The sequence below is a fragment of the Strongylocentrotus purpuratus genome, unplaced genomic scaffold (assembly GCF_000002235.5).
Source record: "Strongylocentrotus purpuratus isolate Spur 01 unplaced genomic scaffold, Spur_5.0 spur5_scaffold_14, whole genome shotgun sequence".
Classification (NCBI taxonomy): Eukaryota; Metazoa; Echinodermata; class Echinoidea; order Camarodonta; family Strongylocentrotidae; genus Strongylocentrotus; species Strongylocentrotus purpuratus.
The window spans coordinates 29151012-29174389 of NW_022145599.1; the positions used below are offsets into that span (position 1 = coordinate 29151012).

Genomic DNA, 23378 nt, shown 5'->3' on the forward strand with positions numbered 1-23378 from the left:
ATATAATCCACACACAACAAAATGTATACCTTTGGAGCTGAAAACAATTATTATTCCGAGAATTTTGTACCAGTGTTCATTTATACGAGACATGCGGAACATTCCCTACTCTTAATCACAAGACCTACAACTGATTGTTTTACAAGATCCCTTCACTACTAAGGTTCACTCATGTGGAGTACCCTATCGCCTGATTTACGTACAAGTAAATTATCTTTATTATCATTGAAGATGTAATATGAACAGATAAGTATTGTGAATGCCCTCTGAGAAACGATTTCTGTCTTTTGATTCATATTTATATTGATATTGTATGACAGTATTGTCATATTTTGTAAACCTTTTTTGGGGAGTTATGCTGTGTCATTGTTCTAAATCTTAGTTTTGAATGTTTTTGTACTTTATTCTTGTTTCTATTGTATTATAATTTATATAATATGTTTTTTTCATTATAAATGCATTTGAACTATAAAGACAGGGCCCCCTTGGAAGATCATTATTCGATATTGAAAGGGCCGTCCAGTGCATTAAAAAAAAAATTGACAAAAAAAAATATATATATACAAATCGTTTCTTAAACATGCAACCATATAAAAGTTGTTCTCAATCTTGTCGGAACTTGTACATTATTACGAGAGAAAAATTCATGTCGAGTCTGTATAGAAACAAGGAATAACGCCCTTGACGTAAAGTAAAAAAAAATTAAATAAAGTAAGAAAATGTACAGGTATTAATACTTTTTTGCATCAAGTCTTTAAATAGGGTTAAACATATCGATTCGTACAAAATGATCCAACAAATTATACAAAATGTTAAAGAAAAGAATAACGTAATGACAGAAAGTTTAAAAAAATAAAAATAAGAATAAAGAAAGTGTACAGACGTTGATGCTTTTTTGTACATCAAGTCTTCAAAGGGGTGGGGGGGGGGGGAATGATCGAGTTTTGCAAAATAATCTTATAAAGAAAAAGAAATAACGTCTTGACAGAAAGTTAAATCAAAACAATTTAAAACAAATTTGTAAAAAAGCGTACAGGCGTTAACACTTTTTTTTTCTATCTAATCTTCAAAGTGGAAGGAAAAAAAAAGATTGGTTCGTGCAACAATGATCTTTAAAAAAAAAAAAAAAGTATAAAACTTATTTAAAAGAAAAAGAAATAACGTCTTGAGAGAATCAAAGTGAAAAAAAAATGATCCGTTCGTGCAAAATGACCAACCACAAAAAAAATGAAATGTTAAAACAAATTAAAAAAGCGTACAGGCGTTAACATCTTTTTGCATGAAGTCTTCAAAGTGGAAAAAAAAAAAGATCGGTTCGTGCAAAATTATCTTTTAAAGAAAAAGTTTTAAAACTTTTTTAAAGATAAAGAAATAACATCTTGACAGAAATTTAAACAAAAAAAACAAAAAACAAATGTTAAAACAAATTAAAAAAGCGTACAGGCGTTAAGACTTTTTTGCATCAAGTCTTTAAAGTGGAAAAAAAGATCGGTTCGTGCAAACTTATCAGTAAAGAAAAAGTTATAAAACTTTTTTAAAGATAAAGAAATATCATCTTGACAGAAAGTTAACACACACACACACAAAAAAAAAATGTTAATATAAATTAAGAAAAAAAGCGTACAGGCGTAAACACTTTTTTGTTTGCATCAAGTCTTCAAAGTGGAAACAAAAAAGATCGGTTCGTGCAAAATTATCTAATAAAGAAAATGTTATACACCTTTTTTAAAGAAAAAGAAATGACATCTTTAAAGAATCAAGTCTTCAAAGTGGACAAAAAAATGATCGGTTCGTGCAAAATGATCTACCAAAAAAAAATAAAAAAATAAAAAAAAATAATAATATTATGAAACTTTTAAAAGAAAAAAGAAAAAACGTAATGATAAAAAAGTTTTTTTGTTTAAAGAAAACAAAATAAGAAGGTGTAAAGGCGCTAATGCTCTTTGTACATCAAGTCAGGTGCTAATGCATTTGTAGGAATCGGGGTCATTGGAGGCGGGGCAGTCATCTCCCTTGCAAAGTTTGCAGCGGAAAATGCAGTCGTGTCTGAGTTTCTTGTCGTATCCTACCAAACACTCGTGGCAAAAATATGACTTGTTGTAGAAGGCGGCCATTGATGTAATGAGATCAAAGTGATTGTCATGAACATACAGATAAATGGTATGCTGCCTGTCTTCGGGGCCAGCATACGTAATGAAGTTTAAGTGCTCTTTTGAAACAACCACCACCCTGAAACCGGCCATGAATTCCGTCTTTTCGAAGAGTTTAATCTCTTCGATGCCACATTTGGTATTTTCTGGAAGTTTGGCCTGTTTATACAGCTCAATGGCATATTCCCTTTGCTGTTTGTAACCACGTTTGATCGACTCAAAATTAGGGTGTTTTTCAATCCGGGCAATGCCAGTTACGATAGCCCTTGGACAACACATGTTATCTTTATTCTTCATCCTGATGATGCATCTTTTTCTGGACAATGTCTCTTCGATGGTTAAGCACTTCACATTGGAACCACCACCATTTGGCATAGCCATGTGTAATATGTTGAAAGAGACTGTTTCGTCCAAGCTTACCTTATCATTCGATTGAATAGTATTCTCAAGTTTGGTTGCAAATGCTTCGTGATTCATTTGATCCCTCCTTACAAATGGCATACTAATGGGTCTATCTAATTGTGGGGAATTGAAAACAATCCTAACAAAATCTCTATCATTTACCCCCTCAACCATCTCTTCAATGATATTTTCAAACATCTCATTTACGCGTGGCATCATTTCTATCATGGGACCGTTATTTTCTATGGGTTGGAAAGAAACGGTGTAATCAGTTACATTAGCATTGTATTTGCGTACATGTTTTTGACTCACTTTGGTCACGTGATGAGTAGGGAGATTGGGTTCTCTTGCAGGCGGTGCATCTACAACACGTTTCTTAGATCCCCCAACATGAAAAGACGAGGGTCCGGCTACTGCTGCTGCTCTTGGTTGACTGTGGGAGGGTCCGGCTACTGATGGTGGTTGTCGGGAGGGTCCGGCCACTGCTCTTGGTTGACGGGAAGGTCCAGCCACTGCTGGTGGTTGTCGGGAGGGTCCGGCCACTGCTGATGCTCTTGGTTGACTGTGGGAGGGTCCGGCTACTGAAGGTGGTTGTCGGGAGGGTCCGGCCACTGCTCTTGGTTGACGGGAAGGTCCAGCCACTGCTGGTGGTTGTCGGGAGGGTCCGGCCACTGCTGATGCTGAATGGCGGGAGGGTCCAGCCACTGCTGTTGCTGCTGGTTGGCGGTTAGAGGGGCCAGGTACTGATGTTGCGTCACATGGCTTATTTGTATTGATGTCCATCTCCATTAAATGGTCATCGGAAATGCCTATGAGATAAAAAAAAAAAAAAAAAAAAAAAAAAAAAAAAAAAGATATATAAGAACGGATAAAAAGTTTCATTCAACCGCTACAATGTATTGTGTTGTCTTCATACATGAAAAAAAAAAAATGAACATTCATCCAATGATCCTTTGCATTGATGTATATATAAATGAAGTATACACTAACCGTCATCAAAATTTGGTTGCCATGGAGTAGCTGCGTCATGTGGAAGACCTTGCTGGTGCTGCGTTGCTAGGGGGAGAGGGGGCTGTTGGTTCTCGACGAACACATCCACTAAATCATCATCGGTAATCCCTACAAGTATAATTGAATAATTTAATTAAATTTATAATTTGAATGTATACTTTATAATACTTTATAAATCTTTTTTTTTTTTTGCTTACACGTGAGTTTATGTTTCAAATGGAGATATCAATCATTATTTAATTTGCATTGAACAAAAAAAAAACACTCATTATGTCACATCGTTGCCTATTATGGATTTTCGATGCTTAATCTCCTTCTTGAATTCCAGATGCAAACCCGATATGGTAACACTACAAAATTATTCAATTATGAATATGAAAATAAATAAATAAATATGATTAGCACTTACCATCTTCCAAGTCCTGCAAACTCAAAAAGTAGGATGACCTTGCAAATACCAAAGCATGTTGTTCTGGTTCAAGGTCTTCATAATATTCCTCACGAAAACTCGATACTTCTTCCAGGCATGTACATGCCCGAAGCTTGTGCATTAAATCACATGTAGAAATCATGGTACATTATAGAATCTGGCCAGTATTACAACAAAAACAAAGCGATGTTGACTCAACGACAGTTAGATGTCATATGATACTTGCCCATAGGTTCACCATTTTCTCTCGTCCAATCACAAACAAGTACCAACTTTGGGTCACTTCCTTTCTAAAAAAATCCTCGCATTCTCATTGGTCGGTAACACACACATTCAACATACATGCCGGGTGGCCCATTGTTTGGTCATTTGGTCCTTGTCCCTCGTACCCTACACACGTCCATCCTCCACCTCTCCATGAATGAATGAATGATGTAAACAAAAGAACTTCCTCCAGGGGATGTACCCTCATTACGTAACTTCCGCCGGAAGGACACCCCAATTAACTCCCCTATTGTTTACCGGAAGGATTAACTAATTAACCGGAAGGATTAACTAATTAACCGGAAATGCCAATTAACACTTCCTATATAGGGGTACCTATCTTCTATCCCGTCTCAGTCGTGTAGTGGTTAATCTCCTTGAATTAAAACTTGGCTTCACAGAGGGGGGTCGGGGAGAGAAATGTCAAACGCAGATTATATGACCATAACGTTTATGATATGAACCACCCCATTTAGCTCAATTAGCCCTCCCCCTCCCCCACCTCCCCCTCCCCCTCCCCCCTCCCCCTCCGACACACCCAAGTACCACCCTTGCCTAAAAATAGACTACATTATGCAATCCATACGGGAGAGATCGAGAGAAAAGTCAAATGCGGCACTGAAAATGCAGATTTTATAACCCCAGCGCCTACAGCTGAAGCCCGACCCCCAGACACACCCATATCACACCCTTGCCAAGGGCCTAGGAGCTACAACACTGTGCACTGTTGCGATTGCCAGACCAGCCGAGCGAGCCGACCGCACCGCGCGCGCTGCATGTAGTGCCCTTTTGTAACAATATAATTTCGCAACAACCTACACGTGAATCTAGGGACGCACTGTACTATACCCGGCGTTTTAACCGAAAGAAGTCAAGGGTTCAGGTTCAAACAGTACTACTACTAGGCGTAGTAGGGATAGATCCAGTCTCGAGGAACGTAGCTAGTCCAATCAGCTCAAGATGGCCGATTCCAGCGGAAAGAAGAGCAGAATTGCGATTGTCGGAGGAGGATTGGTAAGCTAAGTGCAAAGAACATAGACTAGATCTAGATCTAGATCTAGACCTATTTAGTTATTTGACAATGCAGCGTGCTACGTGTTTGACTCAGTCAACAATGATGATGACTCAGTCAACAATGATGATCTCTTTTCGGTGTTTATGATTGTAGATCTAATGAATGATGACAGATAATGATGATAATGATGATGATTGAAGATGGTGATGCTGATGATGATGACATTCGTCTTCAGATTTAGCTTCATTAAGGTAATACAAAGTTTTGGTATGGGGTCATGAATTTGGTTCAAATGAACATATTGGAAGCATATGCGATCCGTAAATATTCAGTGATCGTTGTCGCGGTTGAAATCGAGTCTAAAGTTATGAAATTGTCAACTCTTTATGTTGTATAGACAGAAATAACCGTCTGATTTGGTCATTTCTTTTATAAAACTGACATTTGTTGACATTCCCAAATACAGACGGCAACCCAGCTAGGATCTTGTACCGTGGGGGTGGCTAAAGGCACCGATGTACATCTTTTCGTTCAAAACATTTTCTCCCCGATTTTCTTTATTTAGATCTTATTTTCTGATTTCTAAATCAGATGTAAATTAGGTCGGTATATATACCTCCTAATTACAGTTTTCAAAATTTGCTAACCTATTATAGAATGTGAAATTTACGACTTACTTATTATGAGTTATCCAATTTTATCTCAGAACCGCGAATCAGTACGTTCATGCATTCAAACTATTACCCGGCGGCCGATATATTTCTGGTTCAACCTACCAAAACATAGCCAATGGCCAATCAGAGCACTCGTTTCGTGGGAGTTCGTTGGTCAAGCCGGGCTGACTCGTAGGTAGCTACGGTAGCTATTGGACGTTCGAAAAGAAAAAATGAATATTCATCAACTAAAACCAAGACGGATAATTTTGACGACGAGAATTTCTCGGATTAATCATTAATTTAGGATCTAAATGAGCAAGCTATCGTAAGTCAAATAAGCAATATACATGTTATTTTTAATTTTTATTATAATTGCAGCAGTTACGAGGATGTAAAGAGTGAAAATCTCGTTGCATATCTCATTCATCGCGGTCCGGTCGAACCGAACCATTTGTTCCGTACAGTCCCGATAGGCCATACTTCAGTATCTATAATCGGAGGTCTAGTGGAGCCAGACGTAGTCTCAGTGGAACAACCGACGATTAGAGAGACTGAAGTTTTCGGTCTATATGTTGTATAGCTCCCTCTCAAGGTCAATATATTAATTAAGCTATTAAACAATATTTCTTGACTGAAATCGACTAATTAGCTATTCCCGTTTGGAAATTATATATCACAACTACATATTCTGAGATTTGCATGATCGCAGCTACCATTGTACGGCCGTAGACGCTATTTGAAATTTATTAAAATTTACTGAGAGCACCAGTAATTTTTTATATTCCATTTTTCTCGAAAGCAGAAGTGTTTTAGGGGCTAAAAATTTGTGTGCTTATAATACATCGACAGGGGCATCCAAATATATCAAAATTGTAAAGATTCACTATTCACCAAATTTTCAAAATTTACCAAAACTTTGTATTACCTTTAATTGGTGAAGCCTTGACTTGAGTACCAATGTCTGGTCAATTTTTGTGGTCGGGTATTAAATTGATTCTAAAGTTGCTCTGGTGGTGATGATGATAATGATTGAAAGTGCCAAAGTTGTGTTGATGATTATGACAATGATTATGATGATCATGATGACATTTTTATGATCAAGATGATGACTATGATGATGGTGATAATGATATAATGATGATGATAATACCACTCATTTGTCTTTAGAAGTAGGCCTATTTTAGCTCTGAAGAAACTTATAACAGGCCTTTTTTCAGTGGTGTACTGATGAACTATGGGAGGGCATTACAACAAGACATTGTCTTACTAAGCTAAGGAGCCTGAAAAAGACAGGTGAATACTTTCCAGTCCATGCAACTTGTTTTACCCAACCATGAGTGTTGAGCCGTTTTATTTTCAAATTCAGATTCAGATTCAGATTCAGACTTTGCTAAATTGCCTAAATATTAGCTCATATTCATAGTAAGATCTATAGGTAATGTACACAGTCATGTATTCTTCATTCTTGCATTGACCAAACTGCATCCACATAAAGCTGCATAAAACTGGGATCGAACCCAGAACCTGAAATCAAGAGCCTTGACCAATATACCACAGACACAGTGCAATGCTACCACTGTTGCAGTTTAGATGCTCTGATGTACATGTACATGTATGTTATGACTGACCAAGTTCCTCTTTTCCATGATGTTTTGACAGGTTGGTGCTATGCAGGCGTGTTACATGGCACAGCGAGGGTATACAGTGGATCTCTATGAATCCAGAGAAGGTACGTATTAAAAGGGGCAGTCAATAATTACTGTCATTGTTGTACTGTATTAACCCTTTCAGTTTCAGTATAGGATTTATTTTAAATAATTTTTATGGCTTATTTGATCACATAGTGTTCTACACCTGATGTTAAATGTCTGACTTTCAATTTTACATCATTCAACACTCGTGCCAACATTTACTTCAAAGGGATCCTGTAACTTTGTCTCAGATCCTTAAACAAAATCCTTGATTTAGCTCATGCTGCAATCATAATTATAAACCTTTAGGTCATTCAGGAATCCCATGACTTTTACAAACCGATCGCTTGTCTGATTATCAAGATATTTATGATTGAAAATTGAAATTTCATATTGCGATTTTCATAACAATACAGTTTATTGGGCAAAACGAGTATGGTAAAACGGGTCATTCAAAGATTTTTACTTTTTTGAGGCACTTCCTGATCATTTTGAAGCGCAATTTTTGTTGGAGTTCAATATTTAAGTAATATTGACTGCCTTCTGGGCAATACGACATATATCGCCCGAACCGAAGGTGAGGGTGATATATGAGAAGTCGTATTGCCCTGAATTAGGCAGTCAATATTACTATTATTAACCACATGAGACATCTAGAGCAAACAAGAAACTCTTACTATCTTATACTCTTAAATTATGTAGGCTACACAGGGTTTCCTAGCATTAGAAGTTGCAAAAACATTGTCAGACCTGCACAGTGCATCCAGTGTTTGACAAATTTTCGATAAACTGCAAACAGTTTGCCTAGGGTGTGATTGTTACGTCACAATAGAGTTCACGCAAAGTGCGCATTTTCTTATACGCGATGCTCGATGTAAATTACAGTAGCTGATGCGCGATGTAAATTACAACTGGCTCTATATTATTGCTCACTAGTTTAACACGCATTTTGCCATTGCCTTTTCAGATCGGGCTAAAATATTTGTTCATTGGTTTACTGTATAACCATATTGACCGGCAAATTACACACAAAATCCCATTGACTTTTCTGAGCGGGCTAAAATATTTGTTCATTGGTTTACTGTATAACCATATTGACCGGCAAATTACACACAAAATCCCATTGACTTTTCTGAGCGGGCTAAAATATTGTAGTTTTGTTGGCTTATCCATCAAACCTTGAGGGCAATAACATTTAAAAATTGAGCTGCTCAGATGTCTGATACGGTTAATAATACACCATATCACAGACACTGATAACACGTAGGGCCATGCATCTCAGATTCAACATTGTTAAACAATGCTTTTAAAAACATAATAAACTAAGAGTTTGTTCCATTTTCTTGTTTGCTTGACAGATATTCGCAGAGCAGAGCATGTGGCAGGTCGTAGCATCAATCTTGCTCTCTCTGTGAGAGGGCGATCTGCATTACGGCACATAGGCTTAGAAGAAGAGGTAAGTTGTGTCTGGACCCTGTTTCTGAAACTCTTTTTCAATGCCAATTTACAAGTACTGCTATAAGCTACATTCGCAATAGCCTGCAATATCAATATCAGGGTGGTCTAAAAGGGGTTCAAACGTGTATATAACCGCGACAGTTTTGAATTTTGACTGTACAGGTTTGAAAATCAGCAGCAGAATGGCATATATTCTCAACTGAACTTATTTATGAAACATTAGTCATAAAACGTGCTTCAAAATATGGCTCAGATTGGCTGAGAGTTTATCTTAAGGACCTTAGAGTCCTTAGCAAGCCTTGGACCACCTGAATATTGATAAAATCATTTTGGATCCAATTCAGGAAAATTATTTTGAATATCTTTATCTAATTATATTGCATTTTCTTGAAATATCTAGCCATTGCCAGGTCAATCTGTACGCAGTGTCCTTTGTGTATTCTTTTACCATTCTATTATCAGTTATTTTTTTACCATTACCAATGATTAGTATATCAATCTCACATTTTTTTGGTACCCTAGGTGGTGAAATCAGGAATTCCCATGCACGCTCGTCTCATCCACAGTCTCGATGGGAAGAAGAGTGCTCAGCCCTATGGAACGAAAGGAGAGGTAAATAATTGCTTTGCTTTCCTTCATTTTTCCTTCACAATGGCTGCCCGACGAAGTTCCTTAGACTGGGCTGTTTTTCTAGAAGGCTGTTATTCATTCATTAAATTTGCAAAATGTCCACTTTTTGAAGTTGGGAAATGAGGTGTTGCTAATTTATGGGCTAGATGCAACAGAACATTAGGCAGAAATTGTGTCACTGTGCACACCTAGGTTGCTAGTATCAGACATCTCTTTTGGGTGATTATACCATATGACATCACTTAATCTTTTTGTGATGTTACATTATATATATTATTATTATGTTATTTCAATAACTTATGAATCAAAATACTTGCATTGAACCATTTTTCTGAACAATATGTATGATTATGATATAGCAGCCTGTCTCTATACATGTACACCAAGTAAATAGTATGTTTAATTGGCAAGGCTATTGCTTCAAAAAGTTATCTACATGATGTTACACTGGGCGACTGGTCAGGTACAGTTTCATTACTGGAATTCTAATTGAATACTGTATTTTATTTCGGTTTTATAAATATCAATTGACAACTCTCATTTTACTATTGATCAACCATATTTTCTTCTTTTTTCTTGCTATCTTTCCCCCCACTTTTCCTTTGTTTTCTCCTCCTTATTTTTCTTCTTTCTCTTCATAATCTTCTTTTTCTTTTGTATTCCTTTTACCATATCAATGGACTTACTGAATGTATTCATTTCATATTTGCCTATTTTACTTTATACTACTTGCATATATTTTATATGTTGCAGTTTTATTTGTAAATTCAAGATGTGTCAGCTTTTAGCCATGACTTTGAATTGTTATCAATAACCTTGTCTTATTTAATATCAATTCAATAAATCTCAAAATGAGAAACTGTTATTGATAACTTCTGTGTTCTGTCTGAACATTCAATATAATTAGCACTTTGAATGATGTTTACATGTACATGTACATCTTGTAGCCTATTAACACTACATGGATGCCAGTTTAAGACAAAGATCATTTCTGGTCATGCGATTGCATTATGAAACAAACGCTGTGGAATCAATCAGTAAAGGTTGATCATCTAGCATATAAGTATTGGTGTGTACTGCAAGGTCTTGGTCTCGCCATGTCTTGCCCAGTCTTGGTAAAGTTACAAGCACTGTACACAGAAAGATGTATGGGACTACGCACACGTGCGTGACACATGCTTGGCACGTGCATTATATCTATCACGTCCAAATAGATAAACTAATTTACCAAATATATCAATATGTAGGTGCCTTCCCGGCAAAATTTGTATCATCACGTATTAGTCAAAACATATTCTTTCACATGATTGGTAACAAGAGCTTCCATTTCATTTTTTGAGAGGGGGGTGTTTCCAAAACTGGCCTTTACCTCTAACAGGCTTGTGCCTTTGTCAAACTTTTGCTTGATTTCAAGCTCTATCACTCCTATTTGAGTAGATCTCATTTTGAGGCCCAATGTTGTAAGACTAAAATGTTCTTACGCCTTGCTGATAAGCATCCAAAGTTCATACAACAGTTCATATCAGTATTTGATTTATCTTGATTATTTACCCACCTCTCACTGGTGGTGTAAATGATTTAATCACTCTATTTTATCATATGTCTTTGATAATTTCCTGTTTCTTGTCAATTTAAAGCTGACTTGCATGTACTCTTTATGTCAATAGCCCTGGTCAAGTTTTATTGAACATTATATATATTTTTCAGTTGACATAGATGTACCTTTATCATATATTTAACTTTTCTTTCATACCAAGCTCAAAGTACGGTAGAGTATTTACACAGTATAGACATCGTGATTCTAACTCAGAGTCTGTAAAGGAATTCTTGTTTGTTAAAGAGAAAATTATATATGGCTTATATGAAGTTAATAGACCACATCTCAAACAGATTTGTTTTTTTTCTCTCTTTTTTTTTTTTTTTTTTTTCCACATTTCTTCACAAAAGGCTATTCTCTCAGTTGACAGGAGAAAACTCAATGAACTTCTTCTGTCTGGTGAGTCCCTGTTCATCTATTATTCTTACGTTAATGATGATAAAAGGAAACTATCATTCAAGTTCAATTACACACATTGTAACATGTGAACTGACAAATGACCTGACATAGTCTTCACCAACATTTGCTCCAGGCTTTGTTACATTTAACATGTAGGGTTAGGGACTAAGGGTTAGTTATAGAGGATGGTCCAGGGTTGGAGTTTGGAATTTGTTTTGTGTTGCTGTAGGAAATCAATTGTGGAGCAATCGGTGCAAAAGCTAATGTCATAGTAAGTGTCTAAGGACATTGGTGCCATGTCTGGGCTTGGACACATGACCGTCTGAAATCCAATTAAAGCCCCACTGCACTACTTATAGCTACTTGCGCCCTCTATAGAGAAAACAATGCCTAATCGGACCGTTGGTCCCCAATGATCTCCTTTTTCTTATGTCAATTGAGAGCTGATTTGATGAGATAACCACCTGTCAGTGAACTTGCAGGGAGGTCTATTCCCCCCTAGCCAAACTAGTGCAGACGGGCTTTAAGTGCTCATCTGCTCGAACCACTTGACTATGACACTGCTTTGAATCTTTGGCTTGAGAACATAAAGAAATCAAACAAATTCCCATTCGATATTAGCACTGTTTGTGGTTATATGAGATATTTAAAACAACTTTTATGCTAGATATTAATTGATGTCATTAACTGTCCTCCAAAATGTATATATTCAATATATTGAATGGTCTATTATGTATTCTGTATTTACGATTTGTACTTTGAATTGAATTGAATTGACTTGAGAATTGTAAAACAAGACACTTCTGCAGATTTTGAAAGAAGGCTGGGTTTTGCAGGGAGAGAAATCCAGGCTTGTGGTCAGTGATTTCATTTTTTCACTGCATAAAAATAATTTGCATGAAACAGAACCAGTCATATAAGTCGTGAACGCTTCAAACATACTAAACAGTAATCCTACCAATGAATGTATTGATTTAACATTGAAATTGTAACTGTATTGCAACAGAGCTTTAAATGTGTCTATCGTATTATAAAACTGTTATGAATTATGACATTGTGTTTCCAGCTGCTGAGAAGGTGGAATCAGTGACGATGCATTTTCATCACAGGTTGAGTCAACTGGATTTAGATAATGGAATCCTCCATTTCACAGAGTGAGTATACTGATCCATTAAATATCTATCTAGCTATATATCTGTCTGCGGTATCTTTCTCTCTCTCTCTCTCTCTCTCTCTCTCTCTCTCTCTATCTTTCTACATATCCATCTATCTGACAATCTATCCGTCTCTCTTTCTTTCTCTCTATCTATCTCTATCTACATGTATGTATCCATCTATCTTTCTAGCCATCTGCCTATCTTTCTTTCTCTCTCTCTCTTTCTATCTATGTATCCCTCTATCTATGAAGGGTAATAAATGCACACTCTAAGCCTGCAAAAATGCAAATCAGAACAGTAAGTCAATGCAGATTGCACTATGAGAAAACATTTTATTTAAAAACTCTTGTTATCATGTGCACAGTAAGAATGACCATAAGGTGGAGGCCCATGCGGATCTGATCTTTGGATGCGACGGGGCCTATTCCTGCGTACGACGCCAGCTGATGAGGAAGACTTTGATAGACTTCAGTCAGGAATACATCCCTCACGGCTACATGGAGCTCTGTGTTCCCCCCGTGCCCGGTACCGATGGGCAGGTGGGTGCTCATGTTTGGAAATTAATTTGTATTTAATTATTTATAGCTGTCCTGTGAGAAAAAAAACAGCTTAGAGTGTCTTATATGAGTTGTTGTGACCCCGCAAAATAAAGTTTAGTTTAGTTTGTTTCTTTATTAAAAAATCACACCCGTCATCAGAAGGCCGGCCTAAAAAGGCCTATGAGTGATACATCCAACAACGACATAGTCATAAACAATTTGAAATGGTAACATAGTACAAGTATTACATAATCACACACATAGAAAAGGAGTATTCATGTATTACAATGTAATTGAAAGTTGGTTGACATGCACTAAAAACATACCAAAAACAAAAACAAAACAAACAAATTATTTATTTAAGTAGTATAAGAAATTCTTGGTGAGTTGTTAGGAATTGATTTGCAAGACTGGCTATTAAGCTGCTTAGTGAGTCGGCTGAAATCAGGTAAACAAATTGTTGGTAAGTGGATAGATCCGATGCAGAACAAATCATAAAACAGTGGAAAGCATACCAGTAACTCCCATTAACACATTTTGATTACATGTTGTTAAGTACACAAAAGTACGATATTCCTCTGGCACCCAAAGCAGAAAAACATGGAAATACAGGAATTTTTTTTTAATGCAAACAAATCTGGAAAACTTACATCCCCTTAAAAGAACTTACACAAAATCCTATTTGTGTAATTTGTTTATTTGTTTCCCTTTATGTGCTTGTATGTGGGTAATTCCATAAATTAGGGACCCACTTTGTGACATTTTTGGTGTCCCACTTACATAAGGAGTCCACATGGATTTGTGGCTCTGAGTAAAGACTTAAATAATGGATTGAGATTGTAAAGTGATTTCCAAGTATAATATTGCATCTTCATACCTAGAATCACTTAACAATCTCACTCCACTATTTAAGTCTTTACTCAGAACCACAAATACGTGTGGGCTCCTTATAAAGTGTGTCCCTAATTTATGGAATTATCCATGTTTTTGAGATCCAATTTATGAAGTTAATTGTGCTTTCGCTACTACGCTTTTGATTCTGCCATGAAACAGCACAACATGGAGATCAACTACCTCCACATATGGCCGCGGAACGAGTTCATGATGATTGCATTGCCTAACCAGGACGGCTCCTTCACGCTGACCCTCTTCATGCCTTTCAAGGAGTTTGAAGGCATCAAGGCCCAGGGGGACGAGGGCGTGCTGGCATTCTTTGAGAAGTACTTCCCTGACGCTATTGAGAAGATAGGGGTGCAGAGCCTCAAAGAAACCTACAACAGCAGCACACACCTCCCTCTGGTGTCCATTAAGGTGAGATGTGAATGCATGGTCTCTCAATTCATTTTCAGATCCCTACATACTTACTTCCTTGCAGGAATGATGTATTAGAAGCGAGACTAAAACAGAGCTAATAGTAATCCATAAGAATATAGGAAGTTAATCATATTTTAAAACTCTCAAAATGATGATAATTATTGTTATCTTTATGAACTTATTTGGGTTTTGGTTTGTTTTGAGCAGCATGAAAAGGGCTACAAGTTTAATGAGCAATCAGATGCAAAATAGTAATTGCATTGTAAATGCATTTGACTTTGATACCAAAATACTCACACAGTTTGATAGAATGACATAACCGCAACCTGAAAGGCCTGTAGCTAATCTAGTGCTCATGGCTGAGTGATCCCTGCAAATATTGATGGAACTGGGACCCGTTTCACAAAGCATTTTTCAATGACAAATGACAAAAATCAGTGACAAATCTGCTGATAACCAATCAGAAGCAAGGATTTCAGTAGCTTATAACAAAGAATGTCATTTGCCACTGATGACAAGTTTTGTGAAACAGGTCCCTTGTTGTTGGAAGAAGTCATATCTTTCTACAGGGTTACATTGTATACATGTAGATTTAGATGAAAAGTGTTGACTTCTATGAATATTGTTAATCTGTCTCTATCTTTGATCTGTCCAGTGCTCCCCGTACCACTATCAAGACAAGGCTGTTATCATGGGAGATGCCTCGCATGCCATGGTGCCTTTCTATGGACAAGGAATGAACTGCGTAAGTATATATTTGCTCCACATTCCTTGGCAAGTCAAAGGCATAGTCTGTCACTCATTTCCCAAGTTTTGTGCCAAATATTTTGTTTACAGTTGTCCTCATTGAGTGATTCTGAAGTCATTGGCCTTGATGAGGACTTCGCGGCGGAGACCAAGCCTTTACACTCGGTTTCCCAATATTAGAAGCAAACGATTTGCTAAATGTTAAAGTCATCGCTTAACAAAGTTAAATCTGGGATGCATGGCCCAACGTGTTATCAGTGTCTGTGATATGGTGTAATATTGATGCCCTAAAAAAAATTGCGCTTCAAAATGATCATGAAGTGCCTCAAAAAAGTAAAAATCTTTGAGTGATCGGTTTTTACCATACTCATTTTCCCCAATAGACTGTAATGTTATAAAAAACGTTAGGAAAACAAAAAATGAAATTTTGATTTCCAATCATAAATATCTTGATAATCAGACAGGCGATCGGCTTATAAAAGTCATGGGATTCCTGACTGACTGAATGATTGCAGCATGAGCTAAATCCAGGATTTTGTTTCAGAAACTGAGGCAATGTTACCAAGTCACTTCTTTATAACTTGGTAACTTGTGGGACACAATAATTAACAAATACTGTGGACATGACCAAACATAACTTATCTAGTTTGTCTGTTTTTTGTAAAGTGCTTGTCCAAATGCAGTGATGGTTTCTGAGCTATTGAGCAGAATTCCTCTGAAGCATATTGATGTTATGCAGGTATCATAGTGCATTAATTAACATTAATGAGCATTTGAGATTTCGTGGAGTCTCACAGTGGCCTTTCTTGTAAGTAAATCTTTATTATTTTTTAAGTTACCTGTATAAACTCTTATCTTGATTTCTTATCATTGGCTCATTGCAGGGTTTTGAAGATTGCTTAGTATTCAATGAAATCATGGATCAGTTTGATGGTGACTTTGGTAAGTATAACAGAAAACATTTTCAAAGTATAATCAATTAATTAATAATGTTCACCCCCTTTATTCCACAGTGAATGATCTCTAAGTGTTTTAGATGCATTGAAATCTTTTTTATGATAATGATACAAACATGTAGTAAAAGTTTATCTACAATTTTATTCTTTAGCCACTATTTTAAGAAGTCTGCTTCTTTTTGTTAGCCATGCTGCTTTCCTCTTTAATCTTTTTCAATTGTAACTCAAGACAATTCATTTTCTTTCTATTACAGCTAAAGTGCTTCCGCATTACTCCACATTCCGGGGCCCAGATGCAAAGGCCATTTGTGACCTGGCAATGTATAACTACGTGGAGGTGAGTGTGGCCTTCAAGGAATGTATGAAAACTATGTTTAATGTGAATTCTGATTGTAATTGATCTTTATTTTATTCACCATATAAACATTATAAAATACAAAACATAGCGTACAAGTTAAAGAGAAACATTTACAATAGAATACAACATCAACAAAAATATCATATGAATGTGGAGACAGCTAGGAAAGCCAAAGGCTTCATTGGAGCTGCCACCGAAACAGTAATACAGTAAAATGTTGTTGTTTAAAAAAGGTGATAAAAAAAATATTCCACCTTGTTTGCCCACAAAGAATCCATTTTCATAACTTTTTTAATGATGCACACCCATTGCCGATTGACACTTCAGTAATGGAGAAATGGAGTGGGATTATACTAACACTAGAACTTGTCATTGGTTTATTGCCTTTTGGTCTACAGCCAGTTTGTCTACTACCCAATTGGTCTATTCTCATATGGTCTGCACCCAGTCCTACTATCCACATGGTCTAATGATCATTCAGACAGGCTGGGTGTAGACCATATGGGAATAGACCAATTGGGTAGTAGACGAACTGGCTGTAGACCAAACAGCACTTTATCCTTTTCATTAACCCAGAAAATAAAGGTGACTGGTCACTGAGGTCAATAGAAAAAAATGATACTAGGAAGTAAGAGGAGAATGAGACACAAGTCCCATTACACAAAGCATTAGTTACACTGAATATTCACTCTCACAATAATAATAATAATTATATGTCTTGTTTACCCAGGGTAGCCTCATCAGTATTCACACTGTTCTCCCTGAGGGCCCTGCAATCATATCATTACCCCGGCTTTAACCGAGCTACCATGAAAGGGTGCTCAAGCATTCAAGGAATTTCTTCCTACCGCCTACCCATATTTAGCTCACCTGGATGGAGTATGACAAATGTAGATTATGTCTTGCCAGTGAGCTTTCTGCTCACTTCACTTATGATAATGTTAATCATAACTGCATTCATATTGTGTACGTATCCATTCCAGGGGATTCTAGGGGATGCTCAACGTACTTCAAAATAAAGTTGGTTTTCCCCCTGGCTTTAGCCTAGCTGCCTTAAAGCCCCACTGCACTATTTATAGCTACTTGCTTCCTCTATGTAGCAAACAATTCCTAATCGGTGACCATAGGTTCCCTTTTTCTTATGTTAATTGAGAGCTGATTTGATGAGATAACCACCTGTCAGTGACCTCACTGTGTGGTCTAATCCCTTCTGGCCAACTAGTACAGATAAGCTATAAGACACTTTGAACTTTTGGACTACTTTGTTGTGTATTTCTTGTTCCGATCAGATGAGGTCGTTGGTGAACTCTCGCTGGTTCCTCTTCCGTAAGAAGGTTGACTGGTTACTCAACTGGTTCCTGCCTTCCAAGTACATTCCTCTCTACTCCATGGTAACCTTCAGTCGGATCAGATACCACATGGTCATCAACAAGTGGAAGAAACAGGATAAGGTGAGTGGACAGTTCAATGACCCCACATAATGTGTGTGTGTGTGTGTGTGTGTGTGTATTGGGTTTTTACAGAGACGTGTATCTAAACAGACCTGCCAACCAGTACGATTTAGTCGTATTTCGTACAATTTTTAGAAGCAAATGCAATTTTTTTTTTTTTTTTTTTAAATTTTAATTTGTTCATTTATTAATTAATTTTCAATGGCAAAATGCCCATTCTGTCCTGTAAAGTATCCTTCAAGCCTCTCACATAGGCAATTTGGGGATGTTTATTGGTTCATCGAACAAAATCATGCATATTCAACCATAATCCATTTTTTAAAAATCTTCCTATATGAAGGAACTGCAAGAGGCATTAACCCGCGTAACAGTCCGTGTTTATTTTTTAAGAATACAACTTTGGGGATTAAAGAATACAGTTTTTGATCTCCAGAGGTTGGCAGGTTTGGTATCAATCAGATAAGATTATTTACGTCTGGGGACCGACCTTTAAACGTCACCATTCGAAAGACATGACTCAGTTTCGAACCTATGCCCTCTGCTGAATCAGTTTGTACTTCCATTATTAGCTGGATTACAGGTGCACGCCACAACGCCTAGTTACCATGATAATGATAGTGGGTTCTTATATAGCGCTCATATCGCACTTGACACTCCTGGCGCTCCGCAGTTATTACCCCTGCTTTAGCATGGTTGCCATTACGGCGCTCAAGCATTTCAAGGAATTGAATTCCTGCCAGGTACCTATTTACATCAACGAGTGTGGCAAACGTAGATTAATGTCTTGCCAAAGGACATTGGTGCCTCGTCGGGACTCGAACCAGGGACCTTGTGATCCACAGTCCGGTGATGTATCAACTCGACCATGCGGCTCTACATGTGCTCCAGATACCATTGTCAAAGATAGGCTTAGAGTAAGGGTTGCATTTGAGTTGGATTGACCTCGGAGTAATTGTTGAAGGAGCACATGTCATGCAACCAACAACAGTTCTAGGATAGATCAAGTTCAGTCTGCGGTTCATGTTCGAACATGGCCAAATTTTACAGCAGCAAACAATTCTTGCATTGTAGAAAAACGGTTCTCGAACAGACATTTTGGTGACAATCAATCCACAGTCTGTATCCTACACTAAGAGAATTCTGGCTGTAAACCCTGGACCTAAAAACATAAAAACCAATTGCAACCCTAACTTTTTATCTTGGACAAAATAAAGCACAGAGTAATTATCTTGAGATAGTAGCCTACTTGGCATCAATGTTGGCCTAAAGTTATTTTGAAGTCCTTGTTAAGTCTAGTCCCAATACAGACATTACTTTTTATAAAAAAGGAAAGCATTTGTATTGAAAATGTAACTTGTCACTTTCTTACAGAGATATTTTGACATAGTCAAAAGCTATGAGAGTGACATGGGAGAAAGTTTTAGTTGCTGTCCTCCTTGCTGTATGACTTACACAATAATACATGCAACAGAAATCATACATTTACTTTAAATGTAAGGCCATGGGTGTATTGAAAGTTACTGAAGAAGACAGCTTTTGTAGTCATGTCTACATTTGTGGAGGTGTCATGATATAGCGGTCCATTCACTTGACTCTCAATCAAAGGGTCAAGGGTTCAAATCCCATCCCAGCAGTAACACCCTTTGGCAAGACATTACTCCAAATTTGCCACTCTCCACCTAGGTGTAAATGGGTTCCTGGCAAATGCTGGGGTAATGATAATGGCAGGGCCTCGGGAAGAACAGCATTGATGCTGATGAGACTTCTCTGGATAATGAAAAATGTTGATGTGAATATTGTTAGTAGTGGTGGTAATAGTACAGTCGAAACCTGCTTTAGTGACCACCTGTCTACAAGGACCGCGTTTTTGTTTCCCTTGAAAATGGTTTCTCATTGAAACATGTACTAAAAGAACCTGTCTACAAAGACCACTTTTTGTGTTTCCCTTTTATTTGGCGGTTACTGTAGACAGGTTTGACTGTAGTATGAGTATGAGTATTACAATTTTAGATTTTATGGCTCCCTCCTGAACTTTCCTTGTTCTTTTTTATTTTACAGATTGTGAACAATGGTCTGATCCTGCTTGGTTTATCGTCGTTGGGCATGCTTGTGTGGCTCATCTCGAGAGGGCGCCAGATGCAAATTGGCAAGTTGACAGAGATGCTAACGGAAAGGATACAAGATTTCTTCTAATGGAATTAAAATGTGAAGGCGATTTCATCGTAAACATTGCTGTACAGTGCCTTTTATGTCTTGAGCCTGCTGCACACTACATTATCTGACTATGATCAGATTTTTGAAGAATTTGTGACAGCATTATAAATGAACATGTAAACATGTAAAATCTTAATGAAATCTGAATTTTAAAGGGATTTCATGCTCTCTTGGAGGGGGAAAGCTTGCTAAATTGGCTCAGAATCGTAGTGATGTCCGGTCTTTTGTGCGATTGTCTACGATTTGAAGCCAATTTGGCTTTTATTTTGAATAGGAGAGTTAAATGCACTAAAATACCAGTTGTTAATATTCTTATTATTTCTTAGAACCTTAATCAGGAGGACAGTGGTTGTTCAGATTTCTACCAAAGACAGAGTGATACTTTGTTTGCAGAATTAGAATTAGTTGAAAAATGATTATGTGGAGTTCATAAATACTTCTCTGTGCATAGGGTTGTTCGTATTTCTTTTCATTTAAGCTATAATTTACTTCTTTGATTTGAATCATTCTGCTCAAATAAGAAAGATTTAAATCCCTTGATTTTTTAGAATCTTGGTATATGTTTGAAACAATGTCGGTTTTAATCGCTGACCCTGATTTTATTTATGTTCTTATGACATATGATGTCACTTATATTTTGTTGTAAAATGTGTGTGTGTGGGGGGGGGGGGGTGACATCAAACCTTCACTTGACCCCACCCACACCACTCCAGACCCATTTCCACTTCAAACTCCTTTGCTGAGTGCAAGATTTATTACATACATGCTCTTTCTCAGGGAAAACATTGATGAAAAATGAATAAAATAAAAATTATCATAATTATAACTACCAGTAGGTACCAGTTCTACGTTTTCAAGCTCAAAATGGGAACAGGTTATTGGAGATGCAGCTTCTTACTCTTGACTTTTGATAGCAACCCTATTCATTGTTTATGAGTAACAGTAAAGTTTTAAGGGTTGACCCTGTGGGCAGTCCTAGGTTGAAAAAAGTTGATGAGCTTCCCATCCAAAGTGCTCTAGTCTCTTTTGCGAGCTCTTTGGCTCTGGCCACTTTGACTGACACAGTACAATCAATTTAAAGCCTGTCTGCACTAGTTTGGCCAGGAGGGATTAGACTTCCCAGCATGGTCACTGGCAGGTGGTTATCTCGTCAAATCAGCTCTCAATTAAAATAAGAAAAAGGGATCATGGAGGACCAACGGGTACCGCTTAGGCATTGTTTGCTATAAAGAGGGCGCAAGTAGGACAGTCCTGCTTTCAGACAAACAAATGGGTTGTTTTCAAGCACAGAGTATTCATGGAAAATAAAATGGTTGAAAGGAAGTGACCTTTGTTAGACATTCCTATTGTGTATGTACACATCATTATTTTCAGCGTCGGTATCTCATTTAGAACCAGTAATCTAGTCACCACAGTATTCTAGACACCACAGTATTCTATACATGAGTGTAATTGCTGCCTATAGAGAAGGCCATTTTCTTCTTGCAAAATCATGATGTATAATCAGTGATTTTGTTTTGTGTGTGCTTTACATAGTATGCACATATTCTGTAATAATGTATCATTAGGTTTTAAGTCTTGAAAGATAGAGGATTAAGTCTGAAGTTGCAATTGGGTGTTACGGTGGGGTTAGGGTTAGGTATACGGTAGCTTTGGGTCCAAGGTTAAAGGTTAAAGTTCCAAATATGTTAATGTGGTTATTGTGTTTTCTTTTTCAGCTGAGGTTAGCCTTAATCTACAATTCATTGAGTGATTGAATTAAATGTATTACTAAAAAAATGATTATTCCAGTGGCTGCGTATTTTAGCACCAATTGCCTGCTTTTGTAAATGTACATAGTCATATATTTTTGTAATATTAATAATGGAAAATTTATTGTATATTGTGCTTTTTTTTCTTCTTTTCTTCATGTGAGTCCATTTTAAATCCATTATAGGGCTGATGACAGCGTGCGTCAATAGCATTGATCCAACTAGCTTGAGGAATACAAACTAACTTGTCTTGCCAAACAATATTAGTTTCTGAAATGTTAGATTTTCAAGGTGAGATTCAAGCATTTTAATAGTATCCAATATCTTGTGTATTTTGTTTGGGTGTTGTAATTATAAGGTTGTAATGATGAAAAATGGGCCCCCAATCAAGTGATAAAATCAAAAGAATTGAAGAAAGAGATAAGGGAGGAGGGGGGAAACATTTTGTCGATGTTTTTTTTAACCGACGAATATGTACAGTAATGTATATGGCGGATTCGTCATTAAAAAAAAACACTGGCAAATATTAAATGAGGAATGGAATTAAGCCTGGACTATCTCCTGCACCCTCCTTCTAATCATTAGCCTTGTATATTTGCATTTCACTTTCCGAGTAAGACCAGTGCCCTGTCATGTGTGGGCTCGTGCTACGCCACTGAAAAGCAGCATGTCTGTATTAGTAAAGTACTGAGTAAAAACATTCCAGAGAAAGTCACTATTCTTTTGGGTAATTGTAGTACCGGTAATTCCATGATTATTGATGTAGTTTTTTCCAAGAATTTGATGAACTGGTGTAGTGAATTTTATTTTTCAATTGTTGAACATCACAAACTTTTATACTTGTACATAGATATATAATAAAGTGCTTTTTCCTCTCACTAAGTGGATGTTTGCAGTTGTTGATATACATGTATTCTGTCTGAACCAAACATAGTATTCTGTGAGTGTTATTAACGAAAACAGTAACATGTTGCATAGTTATTAGATGAAGCTTCAATTGACTTCAGGTAACAGGAAAACTGGGCGTGAGTACTTCTGAATTGGTTATTATTCAATCTATCTATCAAGGTATCTTCTCCCAACATTTTTCCACTCATCTCTGTTTTCTGCGATCATAGTAGACTCTTGCTGTGTCATTCCACTTCATGGTGTAATGTCCCCCTGCTAGTTAGTTCTTGGTTTTCTTTC

The 23378-nt window shown here is 37.0% G+C and overlaps 2 protein-coding genes across 3 annotated transcripts; one reads left to right on the plus strand and one right to left on the minus strand.

Moving 5' to 3' along the window:
• Positions 1-1866: 1866 nt before the first annotated feature.
• LOC105442037 lies at positions 1867-4495 on the minus strand. Of its 2 annotated transcripts, XM_030984650.1 has the most exons (3): positions 3973-4495; positions 3543-3671; positions 1868-3361 (listed from the first exon to the last, which is right to left on the minus strand). In XM_030984650.1, the coding sequence occupies exons 1-3, from the start codon at positions 4133-4135 to the stop codon at positions 1956-1958; spliced, it is 1698 nt and encodes a 565-aa protein (XP_030840510.1). In that variant the 5' UTR covers positions 4136-4495; the 3' UTR covers positions 1868-1955. The 2 variants fall into 2 exon arrangements, with proteins under 2 accessions (XP_030840511.1, XP_030840510.1); XM_030984651.1 differs by lacking the exon at positions 3543-3671 and having other exon boundaries at positions 1867-3361.
• Positions 4496-5058: 563 nt separating this feature from the next.
• LOC592365 (kynurenine 3-monooxygenase) lies at positions 5059-23072 on the plus strand. Its single transcript, XM_791891.4, has 13 exons — positions 5059-5271; positions 7588-7657; positions 8978-9075; positions 9600-9689; positions 11655-11703; positions 12770-12857; positions 13225-13399; positions 14453-14710; positions 15369-15458; positions 16345-16402; positions 16671-16753; positions 18064-18225; positions 20284-23072. Exons 1-13 carry the CDS (start codon positions 5218-5220, stop codon positions 20416-20418), a joined length of 1410 nt encoding a protein of 469 aa, XP_796984.1. The 5' UTR covers positions 5059-5217; the 3' UTR covers positions 20419-23072.
• The last annotated feature ends 306 nt before the right edge of the window (positions 23073-23378 follow it).

Bases quoted from the DNA above. Each gene is read 5' to 3' on its own strand.
- LOC105442037 (XM_030984650.1), bottom strand. From the start codon at position 4,135: ATGATTTCTACATGTGATTTAATGCACAAGCTTCGGGCATGTACATGC. The intron at 3,672-3,972 runs GTAAGTGCTAAT...TTATACTTGTAG, and splicing joins TTTGCAGGACTTGGAAGATG to GGATTACCGATGATGATTTA. The intron at 3,362-3,542 runs GTTAGTGTATAC...TTTATCTCATAG, and splicing joins GCAACCAAATTTTGATGACG to GCATTTCCGATGACCATTTA.
- LOC592365 (XM_791891.4), top strand. From the start codon at position 5,218: ATGGCCGATTCCAGCGGAAAGAAGAGCAGAATTGCGATTGTCGGAGGA. The intron at 13,400-14,452 runs GTGGGTGCTCAT...GCCATGAAACAG, and splicing joins TGCCCGGTACCGATGGGCAG to CACAACATGGAGATCAACTA. The intron at 16,403-16,670 runs GTAAGTATAACA...TTTCTATTACAG, and splicing joins TCAGTTTGATGGTGACTTTG to CTAAAGTGCTTCCGCATTAC.